This window comes from Rhyacophila brunnea, unplaced genomic scaffold, assembly GCF_057557595.1.
Source record: "Rhyacophila brunnea isolate RB1 unplaced genomic scaffold, BYU_Rbru_1.0 scaffold_12, whole genome shotgun sequence".
Taxonomy (NCBI): Eukaryota; Metazoa; Arthropoda; class Insecta; order Trichoptera; family Rhyacophilidae; genus Rhyacophila; species Rhyacophila brunnea.
In genome coordinates this window covers 7,112,793-7,133,053 of record NW_028232774.1, presented here as the reverse complement: position 1 = coordinate 7,133,053, position 20,261 = coordinate 7,112,793, and the positions used below count along the sequence as shown (strand labels likewise).

At 35.5% G+C, this 20,261-nt stretch overlaps 1 protein-coding gene across 1 annotated transcript; it reads right to left on the bottom strand.

Moving 5' to 3' along the window:
- Positions 1-4,600: 4,600 nt before the first annotated feature.
- Positions 4,601-19,810, bottom strand: LOC147077721 (protein FAM114A2). The gene is made up of 9 exons (XM_085960705.1): positions 19,077-19,810; positions 13,904-14,077; positions 11,194-11,485; positions 9,857-10,075; positions 9,007-9,132; positions 7,410-7,566; positions 6,921-7,136; positions 6,025-6,154; positions 4,601-4,946 (listed from the first exon to the last, which is right to left on the bottom strand). Exons 1-9 carry the CDS (start codon positions 19,725-19,727, stop codon positions 4,872-4,874), a joined length of 2,040 nt encoding a protein of 679 aa, XP_085816831.1. The 5' UTR covers positions 19,728-19,810; the 3' UTR covers positions 4,601-4,871.
- Between the last annotated feature and the right edge of the window lie 451 nt (positions 19,811-20,261).

The window sequence follows — 20,261 nt, the reverse complement described above, 5'->3', positions numbered from 1 at the left end:
GACCTAGTGTTTTTTTGAAATAACTTAAATTATAGATATCTTTATCTAATGGTTGCATTTTGACCGCTTAAAAATACTATATAACGTAAAAAAATAGAAAATTATATTTTAATTCTGAGCGTCTAGTGCGAGCACTTTGGGCGAGCACTAGCGAAATGGTCTATGGTCTCGAACATTTGTAGATGAATGCGTTTGCTCGCTCACAAACCAAACGCAAGGCAAGCGGCTTCATTTAGCAATGCAACGGGTGGCGTCTAGATGTATCTATAGTCTAAGGATAATACTGATTTTAAAGTGAACAGAATATACCTATAGCTTTCAAAATTACCTAATAGATGGCATTCATAACTCAATTTCACAATTTTTGCGAGTTACTGTCTTCTTCCTTGGAAGGGTAGCATACCTTTTGACTTTATCTCTCTCTCTACCGGTTGCCTCTTGATTCATTCATTATTTCAGATATGTATGCATATGTATATTTACAACTATGTCTAAAAAAGTGAATTGGAATTCCTATAATAATGTTATGTTTATCAAACGTTAATTTGCTTTTAAATAATGGACCTCTATGTAATAATAATATGCATACCATTACATATGAGTGTTATTTCAGTTATTTCAGCATATTTGCCTTTGTGAAACTTTACTTGATGTAATATTATTATGTAGATATAACATATACAGTGGAACCCCATTTTTACATGTCCGGAATTCATGTTTTCATGCTATTTGCATGTAGTTTCTGGAGAATTTCATTTCAGTACATTAAATACCCGGTTTTCCTTTTTTTTTGTCATTCATTTCAACGTTGAATTGGTTTTGGAAAAAGTTTCACTGTATGACACCAGTGTAAATATAAACAAAATTTGAATTATTGAAGTACTATACCACAAGCAGGACTATTCCCATATTCACAAGGAAATTGTACTAAACAAGAGGATCCCTATTGTCGAATAAGAACTTCTTGTCCACGTGTTAAAACTGTGAAGTTAACAATCCTCTCCAGTGCAACTAATCGCACTGCCGTTTTCAAATGAGGATCCCATCAAATTTATCATTTAATTTTATGCTCCCGTGGTGTCCATATGCTCCAACTAAGGGTCCGATATGGCCGAAGAAGAAGAAGGTGTACAGATCTATCAATTTAAGTAATTTGAAGCTTTTTGTAATAAAAACATGTCTAAAACGATCAGGAGTGATGTTAGAATTATTATTAGTAAACTTTTGGTTTATTGCCAAGAAGAAAAAGAATCGCATCTAAAAAAGAGCCGATACATTATTTAAACATGCCTGCCGACCACTGATAAGTCTTCTAAATGCAACTACAGCGACTTCCTGTTATTGCCAATATCTTGTTGTCGGAATATAGATAACCATATTACGCAAATTTATTTAATTACAATATTAATTTATAAAAGATCATTAAGTGTTAAAAATTAAATCTAGCAATGACTAACTTACTAACATTATAATTATTATTAAAACAGTATGTTATGATATATTTTAATATTTACTCTAGCATTATCACCAGACTACCGATTCACCAGGATTAGATTAATGGGAACATTCAAAACTAATAACATTTAATTATTTTTGTTTTTTTACCATTGGTAACACAGGTTGGTGAGCATTATTTGGTGGTTTACATGTAAATTGTACATAATATGCAGTTTGCCGTTAGCTGTTATACCGGAAACAAATGGCCGTATAGTATTTAGATTGCGTTGTTATTTATTTATATATAGTAATAAATTTACAGATTAAATATATTTATTATAAAACGCGTTTAATCACTAATTCAAGTTTTTAAAAAAGTATAAAACACTAACTAAACTATACCGGTCCTACGCATCTATTCTATACACAAGGCTGCTATCGGCGGCTATCGAGGGTAGTTTATCATATTTATGTATTGAGGTATTATAATTGTTACAATAAGTTAGCTGTCTAAACTGTCTATCTCGCTCTAAAAGTTAACAAATCCAAGACAGGGGCTGTTAAAACATAGCACTTTTTGATAGTTAACAATTAACAGCCTCAATACATAAATATGATAAACTACCCTCGTTAGCCACCGATAACAGCCTTATGTATAGAATAGATACGCTGGTTGTTAATATAATATGGTGTGAAATTGAACACTACATATCGTCACTGTTCTGGCAGAAGACACTAATTCGAAAAAATGACATATTGAGTTAGTTATACCAAAATGTTCCTTATTTCCAACTTTACCGTCTGGAACTCTTTTTAATAAATAAACAGTCTTTATTTTAAAGTCATCCTTTTTACGATACTCACATGATAGACCATTTCAAACATTTTAACAACTTCAAAGTCAAATTACTCAAAACTAGTATTCTCCAGTTAGTGTGTTCTGCCAGAACAGAGACGATATTATTGTGTGTTATTTTAATTTCCATAGTATTCCCACCAATACTCAACAGTTAATACATTAAAGTGCACCACGTATTACTTATAAAATCATCAATTACTCAAACAAAAGATTTAGTTCACGGTTTTGTAACAAGCGTACCTACAACTTATTTCACCGTGAAATACTTCATGAACAACACAATGTCAATACTATACGCTAATATATTTATGGTACAACAGCTCACGATGAACTGTGATACGGCGAACTGCATACGTATAAATTTCAATATCGTAAGGTTGCTGCCAAAAGTTGGTAAGTCGATTTAGGTATTTGGAGTTAATAACGGATTATGTGTCTATATATAAATATGTATGCACATAAAGCACAAAAAAATTGGCATTATGCTTGATTTTAGAGGGCATGTCAAACTTTCAAATTGCCATTACTCCATAACATGATTTCATGACTTACCAAATTTTGGCAGTAGCCCCACGAATGTAACTAGATACATATTATTTCAATAGCAGTAATCTGTCAATGAGTTTTAGTACAAAGCTGAGTTTAATTCTACGGTAACTTAATATTAAATCGGACCTCAATCTACCCAAGAAATTGAGATTATTTTTTGGAAATAGTATTCCCGCAAACATCATGCACTTATACATTAATAATGTACATGAATGACTACAGATCTTTCCACCACTAACTCTAGATTAAAATTTTACAAATAAAAACTTACTTCAATCTCACTTATATTTATGATAAAAAAATATCCACTATGGCCATTAGTACACTGACTTACCGACGGACACAGCTTGTGAACAATTTAAGGACCTTTATTAGTCCGCCCGTTCATATCATCCGGGTTAACTCATACACATTGCATTCTTTTGTGTACAATGAATGTAATTGAGAAATGAACTCTATATACATTGCAGCAAAGCTCATTATTGCAAATCCACATTCATATCTTCACAGCATTGTTGTATTAGTCTGTTAACGTTGCTGCAGATATATATTATAAGATGCATTTTTATATTGTTGAAAATTAGCTCTACCTACATTAACTAAACGAGGATAAGTATTGCAAATTCGCGTTCATGTCTGTGACCTATTTTACTAACATGAACACTTTAATAAGGAGATTTAATCTGGGACTATAGTTATATCCCGGTTGTAAGTCAACGCTTAAGAATTAAAATTGTGAATAACCTATAAATGAATAATTTAACCCTTTGTCTCCCATAGGGTTGAAATTTCGACAGCACTTTTCAAATCAAATTTATACATATTCGAATTTTCTGTGTGATCTGTAATCTGTAATAAAAAGAATAGGTACATTCGATCTACATTAGGCAAGTCTAATATAATTTACGACGGTTTCGGTATTTAGGTATATTATTTGACAAAGCATGAACTACTACTGACCTTTTTTATTCAATGGAATCGGAGGCAATTATTTTAAAACAATCCACAGGTATCTCAGATGTCTTTCAACTATTATATATTCCAGTGGCGAAGGGTGGAGGTAGGCTGTTAAGATGCACCATAAATAGTGCATATTAAACTATGTCATTCATACGTATTTGTTTTCATTGAAATAATACTATAATTTACAGTTAGTAGTTAGTTTTTAAAATTCAATTAAACCCTGTGAAACCAAGTCATAATAGATAATAGTCAAAAAATACTTGTCTATCTATAAAATATCTAAAATTATGCAATTAAATCATACATAACTTTGGATATTTTATAGATAAAATAAAAATTTTATCTGATATAGTTTGGTTATGAATTAAAAAACATGAACCCACAATATGTGTAATGTGTATTCTTAATCCAACAAAAACAAATAAGTATAAACGAAAAAGTGTGTAAAATTTTGTCGTATCGCCCAAAATATACCAAAACTATTGTGGTTTGGCTTAGGCAGGGTTTAATTGATTTTTAAAAACTAACCAATACCATATATAAATTGCGGTCTTAATTCAATAAAAATAAATTCGTATGACTAACAAAGTTTAATGTATCTTAACAGCCTACCTCCACCTTTCGCTACTGGTATATTCATTATCTACAAATAATATTAAATTCTTGCTATTTTGGAAAATAATGAAATGTCAATTTTTTCCCGTTACTATGAATAAAATTGTAAATTAATAATTTCTAAAATGTACCTATATGCATTTTGTATCTTTATTATTTCGTTTTCTATCTTTTACTCATAAATAAAAATATACATATTTTTCCATTTGTTTTATTGGTATAAAATCTAGATATTAATACCTCATATTACTTTACATAATTTTATCATAAAGAGAACACACAAAAAAATTACAATTAAAAAAAGGCTATCTGGGAGAAAAGGGTTAAACTATAAAGTAAACTAACTGTAACTGTACTTGTTGGTGGTAAGGCCAACAACGTTAGATTTAATGATAGCATAGCACCTTTATGGGATATAATTTGATATGTTGTAGTGTTTGTCGTAATGCTATGTGGCGCCAACTTGAAGAATCGGAATGGTGAGCAGGAATGCATCATGAACGTATGAAGTACCTTTGCCAGCCTGCAACAGAAACACCCATTTGTATTATTTCACGTGACGCTGACAAATTTAAACTGTTAGATATGTTGACTTTTTTACACACCATACACAAAAATTCCCAAGAGAGCTGTCGACTGCCTGTATGTATATTCCTTCAAATTTCATTATAAAAACATCACACAACAATTCTCACCTATCACTAAATTAATCATCACAAATAGTAAACAAAACAATAAATTACAAATGTCCTGTAAATTAATGTCAATTACATTAATGTCCTGTAAATTAAATTAATTTTAAAACTATTAGTTTGCATTATTATTAAAAGATGGAAAAATAAAATTGCTACATATTATTAGCACCTGTCCTGATCCAGATTTCCCCCTGATTAGCGACGGGCAAAAAATGAAGAGCGTCGACAGCTTCAAATACCTGGGGGTACACATCTTCGCTATTTGTGCTGCTTTGTGTGTACCGAATCATGGTACCTTATGAAGTCTCAGAGCAAACGTACACTGAGCATTGAGAACAGATGTTTTCGACGGATACTGGGTGCGAGCGATGGTATGCCTTTAGGGGTAACGACTCCTCCATAAGAGAGCGAACCATGCTCCCATCACTCTAAGAGTGATGGGAGGATGATAAAAACTATATATAGTGTACACAGCAGAGCTACGGGATGACGCAATAAAACTGGCGAGTGAGGCTCTGAGGCGCCGTGGGTGTCCATGTCGTCCAGCTAAGAGACGGACATGGCCAAAGAAGAAGATATTTGTTTGAAAATTTAATAGATGGCAGTACGCATTCCAATTTTCATCAAGTTTTTTTTCGAATAAGAATACAAATTGCATTAAACCAATTAAAAAATATATAATATTATGAAATTTATTATGGCCGGTACTAATATTCAACATGTCCAAGAATGGAGAACAAAACAAAAATTTTCACTTCTGTCATGTGAGTTCGCCACTTGATTACTATCTTCAAAGACAATCTAATGAAATAAAATAGATCACTACCATGTCATATCACTATAATTATATAATAATATGTAATAAGTATATAAGTAAAGTCGGTGAAATCCAGATGCACTACTTACTTCTAAAAAGACTGTTGTGATGATTTCATTTATTTTCTCTGGCTTATCACACAATTTCACAATTTTGTACAATTTCTGGGAATAGGCTGCGGCAACATCGCCAATATAGGATGACAGAGTTGATGTCAAACTGAAAAAAGAATAATATAATATAGGTATATAGGAAATATGCAATCAAAACATACATAATATTATGTAAAATTATTATTATTACTGGTATAGATACAAAAACAATTACATATTGTAGATAACTCTGATTTGGTCATTGTTAGGAAAATGAAATTTAAACTTTACTTGATTAACATAAATCTAGGCTATAAGTATTATTTAAAATAAAAATGGAAAGTGTGCTTTGTCTAATTGGGAACAATTAAATAATATTCAATTGAATGAAAAAATATTATAGATATTTTGTTTTATTTATTTATTGCAATATTATGGTTTTAAAGTTATCTAATATTTTCAAACACAAACTGAATATAGTTCCCATTAACTTCTGACTTATCTAGTTTTATCATTTTGTAGAGAAGGAAATGTTGAATTAAATTCAATAGCTATCTCAAAAACGGTGAAAATCTAGTTGTAGTATTGAGGTGATATTATTATTACGCAATTTATTATACATATTACCATCGGTTGTTCAGCCTTATAAACTAATGCATTATTATGAAGTTAATAACATGATATAAACTTGAGAATTTTATAAGTTAAATAAGTTCGGAAAAGATAACCAGGCAGAAAGTTGTGAAATGCCATGCGAGGTTCCTCACAAAACTCGGGCTTTATTACGATTGAGTAAAGAAGATGTTCTACAACATGTAAAAAAAAAAAATAGACCATCGTGTTGACACATTTACAATAAGGAAGTGTGACAGGAGATGAACTTAGTTCCGTACCGCGTGAGTCCGTCCGCCTCGTCTGCCGTGGACCTCCTTTCTCTGACGGCGAGCAATGCAGTGCACTTATGCAAGATCTGCACCGACAGAGCTGAACACAGTGCCAGGTTGGAGACGGCCGACAGTCCCACCTTCTCGGCTTCTTCTTCCATATTGATCGCTGCAACGTCTGCCGCCGGCTCTTCTGTGACATCTTTATGTACGTCTTGACAGGATCTACAAATTTCATTAATAGTATATTGAGAGAACGTCATTAAAGTATCATATCCTGCTGGAGTCTAAAAGCTCATTTAAATTTCGCATGTTCATAAATTTACCACAAACCATGCACTGGGACTGTATATCCGTCTGACATTTGTCACTGTCAGTAGGCAAATAATATTCGCCTAAAAAAAACTCTAATTAAGGCACATCATTCGGTGCAATAAAGGAAAGTGGAAGAAAGGTAGTGTGGCTTGACATAATACGAATAGAAAAATTTCCACATACGTTACGAGGGCATCAAAAGTCAATTTCACTCCCATCTCTTTGGTAACATCGACAAGTTTCTTGTTGAAAATTTCGCCATTTAATTTTCCTTCACCATCATTCGTTTGCTCATCATCGTCTTCATCGTCATCATCAGGGTCTGGTAGTTCACAGATTTCTAAAAAATTAATTAATGTAAAGATAATCATTTTAGAAGATATATTTTAAGCACAGCTGTTTATGCATAGATGAGACCGACGGGCGCTTAAATAAACTCAAAAATACGTAGATTAAATGAGTGACATATCAAATGAATGACATCATGACTCCATGAACCAGAATCGATGCCGCAAGAGTGATTTACACGCAACGTGTTAAAGATGCAGTATAAGAGTGAGAGATGTGCCTGGTCGATGCTGCGAACTGGAGTATATAAGTAAAAGCTCCAAAACTACAAATTATATAAAGAAAATGTAAAATATAGATCTGAGTGCCTTTGAGAAAGTTTTTAATTAAAGTACGTCGCACCGATTGCATACATATTTAAGAAAAAATAAAACTTCCAAGGCTAATTATCTTGGTAAATGGAAAATGTCGCCAAACAGAGATCCACATAAATAGCAAATATCACGTGTTATCTGTCGAAAATTTCTTTCGCTCAAATGAAAACCAGTTTTTCACCTTTAATGGCTTGTGGTGTTATTTTATACACGTGGTATTCTTTGGATCGGCGGAGGATAGGTATTACAGATGAGATACAGTGGTAATTGTTCGCGATGATGGAGGAGGCGAGATTTTATTTACTGTTTCAAATAACTACAATGGTAAAATCGATGCAATATAATAAATATAATGGTAGTTCGGTGCGATGAAACTTGTAATCGAGTGAGATGTCCAATCGATTCTGACCCGCTATTTATACATACTTACAAAATGAAATAATATTTTGAAATTATGATGAAATAAGTAACATTAATTCGTAATGTTATGAAATTGCATATTATTATATCAATTATATAATATTACCAAATAAAACCCTTCTCCATAAAAAGTTCTCTAATGCCATATCAGAAATTTAACTTCAATATTAAAATATCCCTGACAAAAGTTGACCAGCCCTGCCTTACACACAATATCACAAGAAGAATATTCCAAAAGCGACTTTGGCGAAGGACTCGCCCCAGGTACAGAGTGTACCTACCGGATAGTTGCCGGTCGAGCAAACCCAAGAAGCAGCCTGAAGACCTAGCGGGACTTTGTGATGGCGAGGATACGCTTGCAGTTTGTTAAGCCCACCCCCTGCCCCGCGCCTAGATTTTTCGTTCCCCATGCCCCCGGGATGCATTTTTAAAAAGGGAAGACAGTCAGCAATTTATCCCCTGAGTATTAAGACGAGTGCGATCTTTTTTTGAGTTACGCGTCACCCCTCGGGGGTGACGCTATCGTCAAACAAATATTATTATCCCAGCCTAAAAAAACAGCCACAAGCTTACTAGTTTTTGCTGGTTACTAATAAAAATATGTGAAGTTATAATAAATATTGATATTATATTATATGTTATAAGTTCAGTTATATTTGAGTGAAGAGATTCCGGTTATATCTGATGGTGTTGTGTACCTTTCACTTGATTCAGAGTTTCCTTGAGCTCTGTCAACTCACGCCCTTCGCAGTTCATCAGCAGTGACTGTATCCTCATGTCGCACTGCTTCGAAAGCATCTCCAGGGCTTCCAGATATACGAGACCTGTAAAATAACAAATTATACATGTACGGGTACATGGCGTCCATAAATAATGTCACACGATTTCCTCCGATTCGCCTCGTCACACATGGACGATCCCATATCTGTGGTCGTTGGTCAATTTAATGTGCAAAATGATATTTTTTTATTAGGACAATCTGAACCTTTAATTTCTTCATGGGATTTCTGCATTCCCGCCGAGAAAAGGAACTGTAATGGTAAATGGTTGTCAAATAATATCATTTGAGGCTTGAAGTGACCAAACAAAACAATTGACATTAGTTACACTATAAATCAGTAGCGAAAGGTGGAGGTAGATGTCAAGATCCACCATAAATAGTGCAATTAAACTTTGTTAGTCATACATATTTGTTTATAATGAACTAAGACTACAATTCACAGATGGTGTTGGTTAGTTTTTAAAAATCAATAATAGTTGCTTTATGAGTGGTTTATTTATGTAAATGCACGTTCTGCTGATGAATGGTGCACTATCACAAGCATTCGAATTCGGACAATGATACGTGAATTGCCAGTATCTCAACACTACATCTGTTGAAGGATGCATACAAAAAATGTCATTCAATACTATAATATACACGTTTACAGTACGTATTCATTTGTCACCTGTCACTCGTTATGTACCCAAAAATCGGCTACATAACACATAGTATAACTAAGCATAGTAACCGTAAATCTACTTTGATTGAAAAAATATCATGTTTACCTTGAAAGTCATCAAAAAGCGCTTCAAATTGGGGAGTTTTCTTCTTGGTGGCACCGGAGCGAGAGTAATCAGACGGAGGAGCCTGTTCGCCGCGGGTCCTGGCTTCCTTGAGCATAGTAGAGAGACGCTTCTTGCCTTCCTCCTCGCCCTGCAGCGCACGCATCGTTCTCTTCCCGATCTCCTCCAGGGTGTCCAGACCGCCAGTCACGACTGCACTGCCTACAAATTTACTTGTGTATACTTTATTGAATCTCACGCCACCGCTCTCTGTAACATCGCAGTATTGGTCGGTCCCACATTTTCGTACGAAGAGATTGATGACAATAATGTGAAAAAAACAATTAAGTAAGCATACATTTTTCACGAAAACATCATGCATTTGGTTTGCATTTGGAATAGTTTTTATAGTATTCAACTACACCGATAGTCTAGCAGAGATTCTCAAACTTATTTGGCCCACGCCTACTTTTAAAAAAAAAAACTTCTCAATCATGGAAATCTACATTCTTTAAACTTTAAATGAACAAACAAAAAAATGACAAATTTAGGTCTCTATATTTCTACCTAATTCTAAATTAAGATAACACAACATTAAAAATAATCCTTATCCGTTAGGATTAGAATTTGTTCATCTGTCTCATTAGAGAAGGATAAACATGAACATGTACATGGTTTGCGTGCACTGCTACCAATATGATTATTTTCGGCTTTATTTTTGTCAGAAGTATTCTTAAATCGTTGCGATTAGTTATTTGCAGTCGGTTTCATTTTTAGTCAACAGATTTCCGGCCGTACTAAACTCACGTTCCGGTAAATATGATGAAGGAAATGCAGTTAAAAACTTTTGTAGTATAGCTCATAAACCAGGATAAAGTGTAGGTAGGTTTCTATCTTTGCAGCCCTAACTTCTTATGCCCTACCTATGAATATCAATTTCAAGTCCTCATTTGTTGCTACTTCTATGAACTTTTGTCAAGTGCTCTTGTTCCCTGTTGTCTTGAAGGCTTCATTGCTTCACTGAATCATTTGATAAATTTTTTCAATGCAAATTAGGCACATTAGAGTAATAAACCGAACCCGGCTTCAAAACCTTGGTCTACGGAGACTGGCTATTACATTTTTATCTTATTAATCTATTCTGTGGTTTCATTTTTTGGTGAAATAAAAAAAACTGGTGTAAATCGCACTCACTACTTAAGGCAAGAAGGGACTGAATGTCTTTTTTTGGTTGGAAGAGCTTTTCAAATATTTTGTAAATTCTCACTGAAACCGAGATATGAGGTTCATGAAATCTTGCTGGAGAAAGACTGTATTAAGTAGTATAAAATATATAGTACCTGTTGATTCCACCAATTTTGTGACACTGGACACCAATTTTCCAAGTTTGAACACTCCTCGTCCGTCCCAGTCATCATTTTCAACATTGCCTTTAGTCATTAAATCACTTTGGCTTCTACTATCTTTGTCTTCTTTCTCCGTAGAAGGCGAGGGTTCTGCTTTATGAAGATTATCAGATGTCTCTGATTCGGCTTCTCTCTTTTCCCGAGCCTCTTTTTGGGATCGAGCTAAGTCTTCGGGATCGGGTAAACCCATGCCAGTCTCGATCACATTCGAAACCATATTGAAACCCTGGGCACATTACAGAATCATAAGATGACAAGAACATAATACAAGTATAAAGATCACCATATCGCTTTGCAAAGAGGTAGCGCGTAGACTTTCACAATGTGAAGATATCTTAACAAATTTTGAGAGAAAGAATTAACTGTTGGCTTTTGCTATCGCTCAACATTCATGCCGAACACATAATATTGCCAATACTAGGACTTTTAACGCACCAGAGAATGCTCAGAAGTGGTATGTGTAAATTACCCAGTAGCAAAAGGTGGAGGTAGGCTGTTAAGATCTGCCATAAATAGTGCACATTAAATTTTGTTAGTCATACTTTTTGCTTTTATTGAACTAAGACAAGACTAAGACTAACAATTTACAGATGGTGTCGGTTAGTTTTTAAAAATCAATTAAACCCTGCCTAAGCTAAACCATAATAATTTTGGTATACGAGGGTGGGTCAATAATTCCTTAGAAAAAAAGCATTAAAACAGTTTTTATTTTTGTATTTTTTTTTTATTTCTCAACATAATCTCCTTGGAGCTCAATACACTTGGTTAGACGTTTCTCAATTTTTTTTAAACCGTCAGAAAAATAAGTTTTCGGAAGGTCCTCAAAATAAGCATTTGTCCGATCGATGACTTCTTCATTTGAAAAAAAACGTTGTCCACTTAGCCATTTTTTTAAGTTTGGGAAAAGGAAAAAGTCACTGGGGGCTAAATCTGGCGAATACGGTGGGTGGTCGACCAATTTGAACTTCAATTCTTCAATTTTAGCCATTGATCGTAAACATGTGTGAACACGGGCATTGTCCTGATGAAAGAGGATTTTTTTCCTGTTTAAATGAGGCCGTTTTTCTTCAATTTTGTTTTTTAGCTGGTCCAATAAAGATGCATAATAATCCCCTGTTATTGTTTTTCCTTTTTCCAAATAGTCAACTAAAATAATTCCACGTGCATCCCAAAATACAGTAGCCATAACCTTACCAGCTGATTTTACGGTTTTCGCCTTCTTTGGACATGGTTCGCCTTTCGCAATCCACTGCTTTGACTGTTCTTTCGTCTCGGGAGTATAGTGGTGTATCCATGTTTCATCTACAGTCACAAAGCGACGAAAAAATTCATCCGGATTGCGTTGCATGAGCGACAACAGGGCTTTAGAGGCCACCACCCTATTGCGTTTATTGTCGACTGTGAGCAAACGCGGCACCCATCTTGCAGAAATTTTTTTCATGCCCAATTTGTCATGTAAAATAGAAATGACGCTACCTTTTGAGATCCCTGTAACCTCAATTATCTCACTCAACTTTAATCTTCGGTCACTTAACACCATATCGTGGATTTTATTGATCATTTCTGGTGTAGTCACCTCTACAGGACGTCCTGAGCGTGGTTCATCCTTTCTTGATGTACGACCACGTTTAAATTCATTTAACCAGTTATAAATAGTTGCAAGTGAAGGAGCAGATATGCCGTGAACTAAATCCAACTCATTTTTTATTTCCTTTGCTGTTAACCCTTTTATATTAAAATGTTTAATAACAGCTCTAAACTCAATTTTCTCCATTTTTGTAAACAAGCAAATTTTTTTTTTTAAATGTACGAGAAACACACAACAACCCGACCAATCTGATTGAAACTTCGCAGCATACTGAATCGGTAGTGCCGCTGCATGAAAACAAACCGCTTACAGTACTAGTCGCGCCACCTGTCGGCTTTTCTAAGGACTTATTGACCCACCCTCGTACTTTGGGCGATATAACAAAATTGTGCACACTTTTTCATTTATACTTATTTGTTTTCGTTGAATTAAGAATACATATTACATACACATATTTTAATCCATTAAGCCCTGCCTCACCAAAATATAATAGATACAAAAATAATATTCTATCTACAAAATATCCAAAGTTATATATGATTCAATTACATAATTTTAGATATTTTATAGATAGATGAGTTTTTGACTATTATCTATTATGGCTTGGTTTTCGTAAGGTTTAATTGAATTTTAAAAACTAACCAACACCATCTGTCAATTGTAGTCTTAATTCAATGAAAATAAATAAGTACAACTGTTAAAGCTTAGTGTGCACTATTTATGGCAGATCAACAGCCTACCTCCACCCTTCAATACTGAAATGAGATTAAAGAGATTGAACCACTAGAATATAAAATAAATTCAATGGCAGCATTGAATGCATTCTTTTTAAGCAAAAAAGAAAATACCATCTTGCTGTAAATGTCTCACTTCTGTTACCTACTCACCGTTCTTTAGAATTTAAATAATTGTTTGTCTACTTAAATATTGACAGTCCATTGAATCTTTAGGCTCGTGACAACGATGCATGGCGTTTTTAACTCAGGGCGGCCCTGGCATATAAATCTCAGAAGACACAAATAAATAAATGACAGATGATAAATACCGCTGACTCACCTGTGAAACGTGAGCGACTCCCGAAGAGAGGAGACCGCCCACTCCCCAGGATCCCCACCCCCCCCAGCCACCGCCTGCTGCGGCGCTTTCTCCCGATTTGTCGGACCCCAGAGAACTCAATCTGTCTGCTAGTTTCTTGTATTCTTCTTCGGTATGTTCGTTTGCAGGTAAAGGCTACAAAAGAAAATAATACAATCATTTTTATGTTACTTCACCTAGTCCAGTGGTCGGCAAACTGCGGCTCGCGAGCCACATGCGGCTCTTTGGCCCCTTGAGTGCGGCTCTGCCAGAAATGCCCTCTGCCCTATTTGACATGGCTACAAAGAAGAAGCAAAGAAAAACGGAAGACGAAAACCGCGAATTTAAAATTGAATGGACCGAGTCTTTTGTGTTTATTCAAAACTTTAATGGCCTTCTATTATTTGTCGGGGAAAATTGGCGCTTTCAAATTTAGAGCAACTAAACAACTAAAGACGCTCATTTCACACTAATTATCCTGTCGGTGATGCAAGGAATAATGCATTATTTGAGAAACTTTAGAAGAGTCAAGAAAAATCAATTTCTGTTTTTAATTACTGAATACAAGCTTTTAATAATGCTAATATAGCAATTTTTCTTGTTAGTAAAGAGATTTCTAAAGAGGAAATCAAGAAAGAGTAAATTGAGAAGTCGTCTTATTGATGAGAACCTGGAATCGTGCTTAAAATTACAAACAACAACATATTAACCTGACTTACCCAAACTTTCTAAGGAGATGCAAGACCATTATTCAATTTCAATTTCAATTTATTTATTTATTTTACATATTGTGAACATTACAAATTATAAGTTTAAGACGTTCACAACATGACATTTAGAAACAAAGAAATATTATTAAAACGTTTTATGTACAGTATAAATGTGTAAATACAAAAAATATTAAGTATATAGGTACAAGGAAGTACACCGGATGAGTTAAGCAGACCCTATTTTAAGAATTTAAAAAACAACATCCACCTAAATTCACCCTCACATAAGTGGAATATATCAATATCCGAAGTGATTTCATTAAAAATGGTTATTGCCCTCCCAATTGGCATTACTAATGGCAGGTTAGTTCTGCACCATGGGAGAACAAACAACGGATGCCCTCGATTCCTAAGGTAATTATCGGAGACACACAAGCCAACACCACCAAGAATGGCAGAGTTCACATTTACGCCGCGTATAAGTCTGAAAAAATATGTAGCTAAATAAAGATCCCTTCTAAATTTTAAGCTACAGTATGTAAGCATCCCTAAGATAAAATCAGTCCGATAGAGCCACGGATAATATCCCTACAGCCGAAAGTAAAGGAGTCTTAAAAATTTCTTTTGGACTCTCTCCACCATAAGGCAGTGCTTCAACTGATGCGGGGCCCAAACGACAGACCCACTCTCAAGTCTGCTTCTAACTAAGGAGTTATAGAGAATTTTTAGTACCTTAACATCCGAAAAGACCCGGGAAGTACGCAAGACAAAGCCCAACATCTTTAGCGCCTTTTTACAAATGGTATCTATATGACCACTAAACGTCAGTTTACCGTCAAACGTAATTCCAAGATCTCTTACAGATGATATTCGCGAGAGAACTCTGCCATGCTTCGAGTACTGGAAAAACAATACTCGTGAGGCTTTAGTAAACGATAAAACATTGCATTTATCAATATTGAAGTCCAGTTTGTTACGCCTGCCCCAATCTAATATATTATCTATATCAAGTTGGAGTTCACGACAATCGTCCAAGGTGACAACTTCCATGAAGAGTTTCAAGTCGTCAGCAAACAACAAAAACATAGCATTTTTAATTACCAATGCTATGTCATTTATGAAAATCGTGAACAGCAATGACCCTAAGTTTGAGCCCTGGGGGACACCAGAAAATGTGTAAAAGGTCTGTGACTGATAAAGGCCGTACGAAACGTATTGTTGATGGTTCCTAAAATAACTCCCGAATAGCTTCAAAAATCGATCCGACAATCCAATAAGTTGGAGTTTTTCCATTAGAATATCGTGATCGACTCTGTCAAATGCCTTCGAGAAATCATTGTAAGAACAGTCAACCTGGCTGCCTCTATCTAGTACTGACGACACATAATCAGTGAATACCATCAGGTTGGTTTCCGTTGATAGGCCTGCTCTAAATCCATGCTGTTCATTCATTATAAATGACTCAATTTTTGGAGAAATCATGCTGTGCATGATCATCTCCAGAACTTTTGCTGGTGCAGAGAGAACAGCTACCGGCCTGTAGTTTTCTACTGACGACTCTGTACCACTCCTATAAATTGGAGTCACTTTCGACATCTTCCATATTTCCGGAAAGATACCTGTCTCCATTGTAAGATTATATATATATGCAAGTGGGCCTTTGACAAAATCAACACACCCCTTTAAAAAAAATGTAGGGACGTTATCCGGTCCCAAAGAGCGAGTATTCTTAAGTTTTTTAATAAATCTAAACACGTCACCTTCATCAATTGGGAAGATGTCAACGGATTGGGCACCGCACGATCGTTTTCTTGACGTTGAGGCGACATCCAGATTCGGAGTACTACTTGCGTAGACGGACCTGAAATGACCAGCAAATGCTTCTGCCATTCTATGTCCAGTCACCTCTTCGCCCTTCCAAGTCATCGAATTGGCAAATCCACCATCCTTTCTTAATGATTTTATATAATCCCAAAACGATTTAGGATTTTCGCGAATACAATCCTTTACCGATTCCATATATGTTCGATAGGCCAGCCGAACAGCTTGTCTCACTCTCATACGATAAAGGTCAAACATTTCATAGTCATGCTGACCATGCTTAGCCTTCCAGGCTGTATGATAGTAGTGTTTGACTCTAATGTCTCTAATAATCTCCCGAGAAAACCACTTCGGATATCGTCTTCCACCTCGACATAGTGACTTCCTTGAAAAACATTTATTAAACACATTATATACAACATTATAAAAGTATTGTACCGCCTCATTCACATCAAAAGTCTCACGCAACTCACTCCAATCTACTTCACTCATTAAAGAGTAAAGCAGCTTGAAATTTCCACCATCAAACTTCCATCCCCCACACCAATTAGCTTCGTGTGAGGGAATTTCTGTTCGCAGCGGGCGAATCGCATGAAATACGTGTAAAAAAACCAATGTAGGGTGGTACACATCCTCTCGTATCAAAGGTAATGTACATCGCGAAATTGATAAAATAGCGTTACTGAAAATCCTATCCAGAAGTCCATCTTTAGAGTTAAGAATATCATTGTACTGGGAAAATCCAAAAACAGCACACAGAAATTCCAGTTCACTCTTGACCCTTTCACCGCTGCGCACTGAGTTTAGGTTAAAGTCTCCCATCACAATAACCCTCTTATCCCCAAATACGACGATACTAGATAACATTTTTTCAACAAAAAGTTTATACGCCTCCACTTCACTTGCTGGAGGAAAATACACGACACAAACGTAGACAGTTTCTCCGTTACAGGTTAGTTTAACCCAAAGGTCCTCGTTAGAAGTCTCCAAAATACGAAAACGTTCGGCCTGCAACCCTTCCATATTTCTAACTCCCAGGAGGCAGCCTCCTCCCTGCCTGAGGCCTGTTCCGGAGTCTCGATCCCTTCTAAAGACAGCATAATCACCACCAAAATATTCACGACTGAAAACACTGTCATTAAACCACGTTTCAGTTAACGCTATGACGTCAAAGTCGTCAGCTAATACGCGTTCAAAAATTCCACAGATTTTGTCTCCAAGCCGCGAACATTCTGATAGTAAAATAACAGTTTATCTGAACGGTGACTGTTCCGAAGTCAGCTAACCGGCAACTGTGGAGTTTCCACTCTCGACACCCATTCTTTTATGAATGAGTGGCGTGGCCAGTTATCCGCCCTCAAAACAGTGTCCGTGGCATCAGAAGGGATACCTACCTTGAAGGATGCGTAGTCCCCCCTTACATATTGGATGTTTGTCAGTCATTGTCGTGATTTAATTTTATGGATACCTTACTTACAATTTAATTTTTATCAATACATAAGATCATTATTACGTCGTATGCTATCAAGTTTTATTCAGTGTACCTATGGTTTAATTAAGACTTAAAACTTCAACTAAAGTTTATTAAGCTAATAAACAGTGTACCTATATAATGTATAATTTAAGTTGAAAAAATTTGGCTCTCAAAAGAAATCTCAATCGTTGTACTATTGATATTTGGCTCTGTTGACTAATGAGACTAACAACCACTGACCTAGTCGAAGAAATACTCCTAATTCTGAAAAACATAAGGAAATGATAAATTTCTATTTTTACACCTAAGCGGAGCACATGAGCCTCCATATAGCGGAGTATAAATTAACAGACCAATTAGGAGGAATGGTTGTTAGCCACACACAATGGAAAAAAAACAATTGATTTTTTTGCCAAACGCTCTCAACTCTTGAGACAGGTGATCTGCCACTTTTGCACCGTAGAGTTGACCCACAATTAAATTGACTAAGTACCTATAAGAATTATCTGATTATCACCCAGGGTTAAATTTCTGTAATTTTTAAGCCAACTGCAAGTACATTCTTGCCCTTGTAAAACAATATGGTAATAGTACCGCAGATGAACGCATGACTCTTTATAACTTTCTTTTTAGACCAAACCCAACCTAACATAACCTAACCTAACCTAATCTACCCCAACCTAATCTTAGTGTGTGATAATGATGCATCGAAATATATTAAATATCAAACTTTAAATTAACAATTATTATTGGATCGAAAAGCATCTGCGCCGACAGAAATGGGTATTTAATATAATTGTCTACATAGGATAAACTGTTTCCGCCAAAAAAATGATAACTGGTCATGCGGTCATCTGCGGCACAGTAAGCAAATACATAAGAAAATTATATTACATACCTTTTTCTGTCGGCGGAGATGCATTTCGATCCAATAATTGTTAATTTAAAGTTTGATATTTTCATACATTTCGATGCATCATTATCACACACTAAGATTATGTTAGGTTGGGTTTGGTCTAAAAAGAAAGTTATGAAAAGTCATGCAGTCATCTGCGGCACTATTACCAGATTTTCTAACCACATTAAGTTACTAATGCAGATTTGCTTTGACCACTCTTTATAAACATGACAAAAAAATAAGTTGTCTTACTTGACTATTTTTAACATCTTCATCTATGCTCTTTTTAGGAGTCTCTTCATTTCCCCAATCATCAAAATCGTCTCCCCACCCGTCGTCGACCTTTGTCGATTGAACATTCGTACTAGTGACACTTTTGGAATTGACTGAAATACTTTTGTCAATATTTGAAAGATCTGTATTATCTAATGATTTTGTTGTGTTGTCTTCCACATCAAAATCATCCCACTCATTGTCAGATTTATCAGCACCGGTATCTTGCATTGATGCAGGAGCAATAACGTCTTTAGTTTTCGGTTCCTCAGAAACGATCTGGTCCACTTTTACCCCAAGTTTCATTGACTGCTTAGGTTTACGTTCCGAAGTTTGTCTTTGTTTTTTTCGTTGTTTCTCTTTAATATCTGAGTTACAACGAAAGTCATTCGATGCTATTGAATCAGTCATTTCTTCCGCACTTAAACCCTTTGCTTTGGTATCGGCGACTTGTTCCTGACCTTTAATTTCGACCACACTTTTGACTGAAGGTGTGGAACTGTCAGATGGCACGAGATTATGTCCACTTCTATTTTTGTGGATATTCGAAACAGCTGTAGTCTTTTTTGACAATTCTTCTCCGATATCTTCGTCGGCGCTTTCAAAAGCTTCACTATCGGAGGTTGTCATTGCTTGCAGTGATTTAAAATTGCTTTTAAATAAAATAAACAGGGATGTACGTGTCAGATGAAAATACACATATTACACATTGCACAAAATATTGCCAGTGCACTAGAGGCCATAGACAAACGGCCACATACGGCAATCTTTTTCTATGCTATTAATTATGCAGACTCCATTGATTTGTCTGTGCTCAACTACGACCAACGGACGCACAGTAGGAGAAAAGCCCAAAAACGTGGCCAAAACCCCAGAAATGAATTTTCGAAATGGGGATACTTGAGTAGTCAGTCAGGTAGAGGAGTAATGACTGCATATCATTGTGAAAGGGAAAGCGTTTTGACCGTATACTTTCTTCGCTGCGACAGTTGGAAGTTAGCCTTCGCGGAGAGTGTACGCGTCGCGTGCTAAACAGACGAAAATAACGGTGACTTTGAAAACCCGTAACTTTCAAGTGTTCAATTTCAATTCTGCGACTTGAATACGACTTCTGGAGATATGTAAAAAATATTTTTACATTGGTTGAGTCTAAGCTTAATGTAT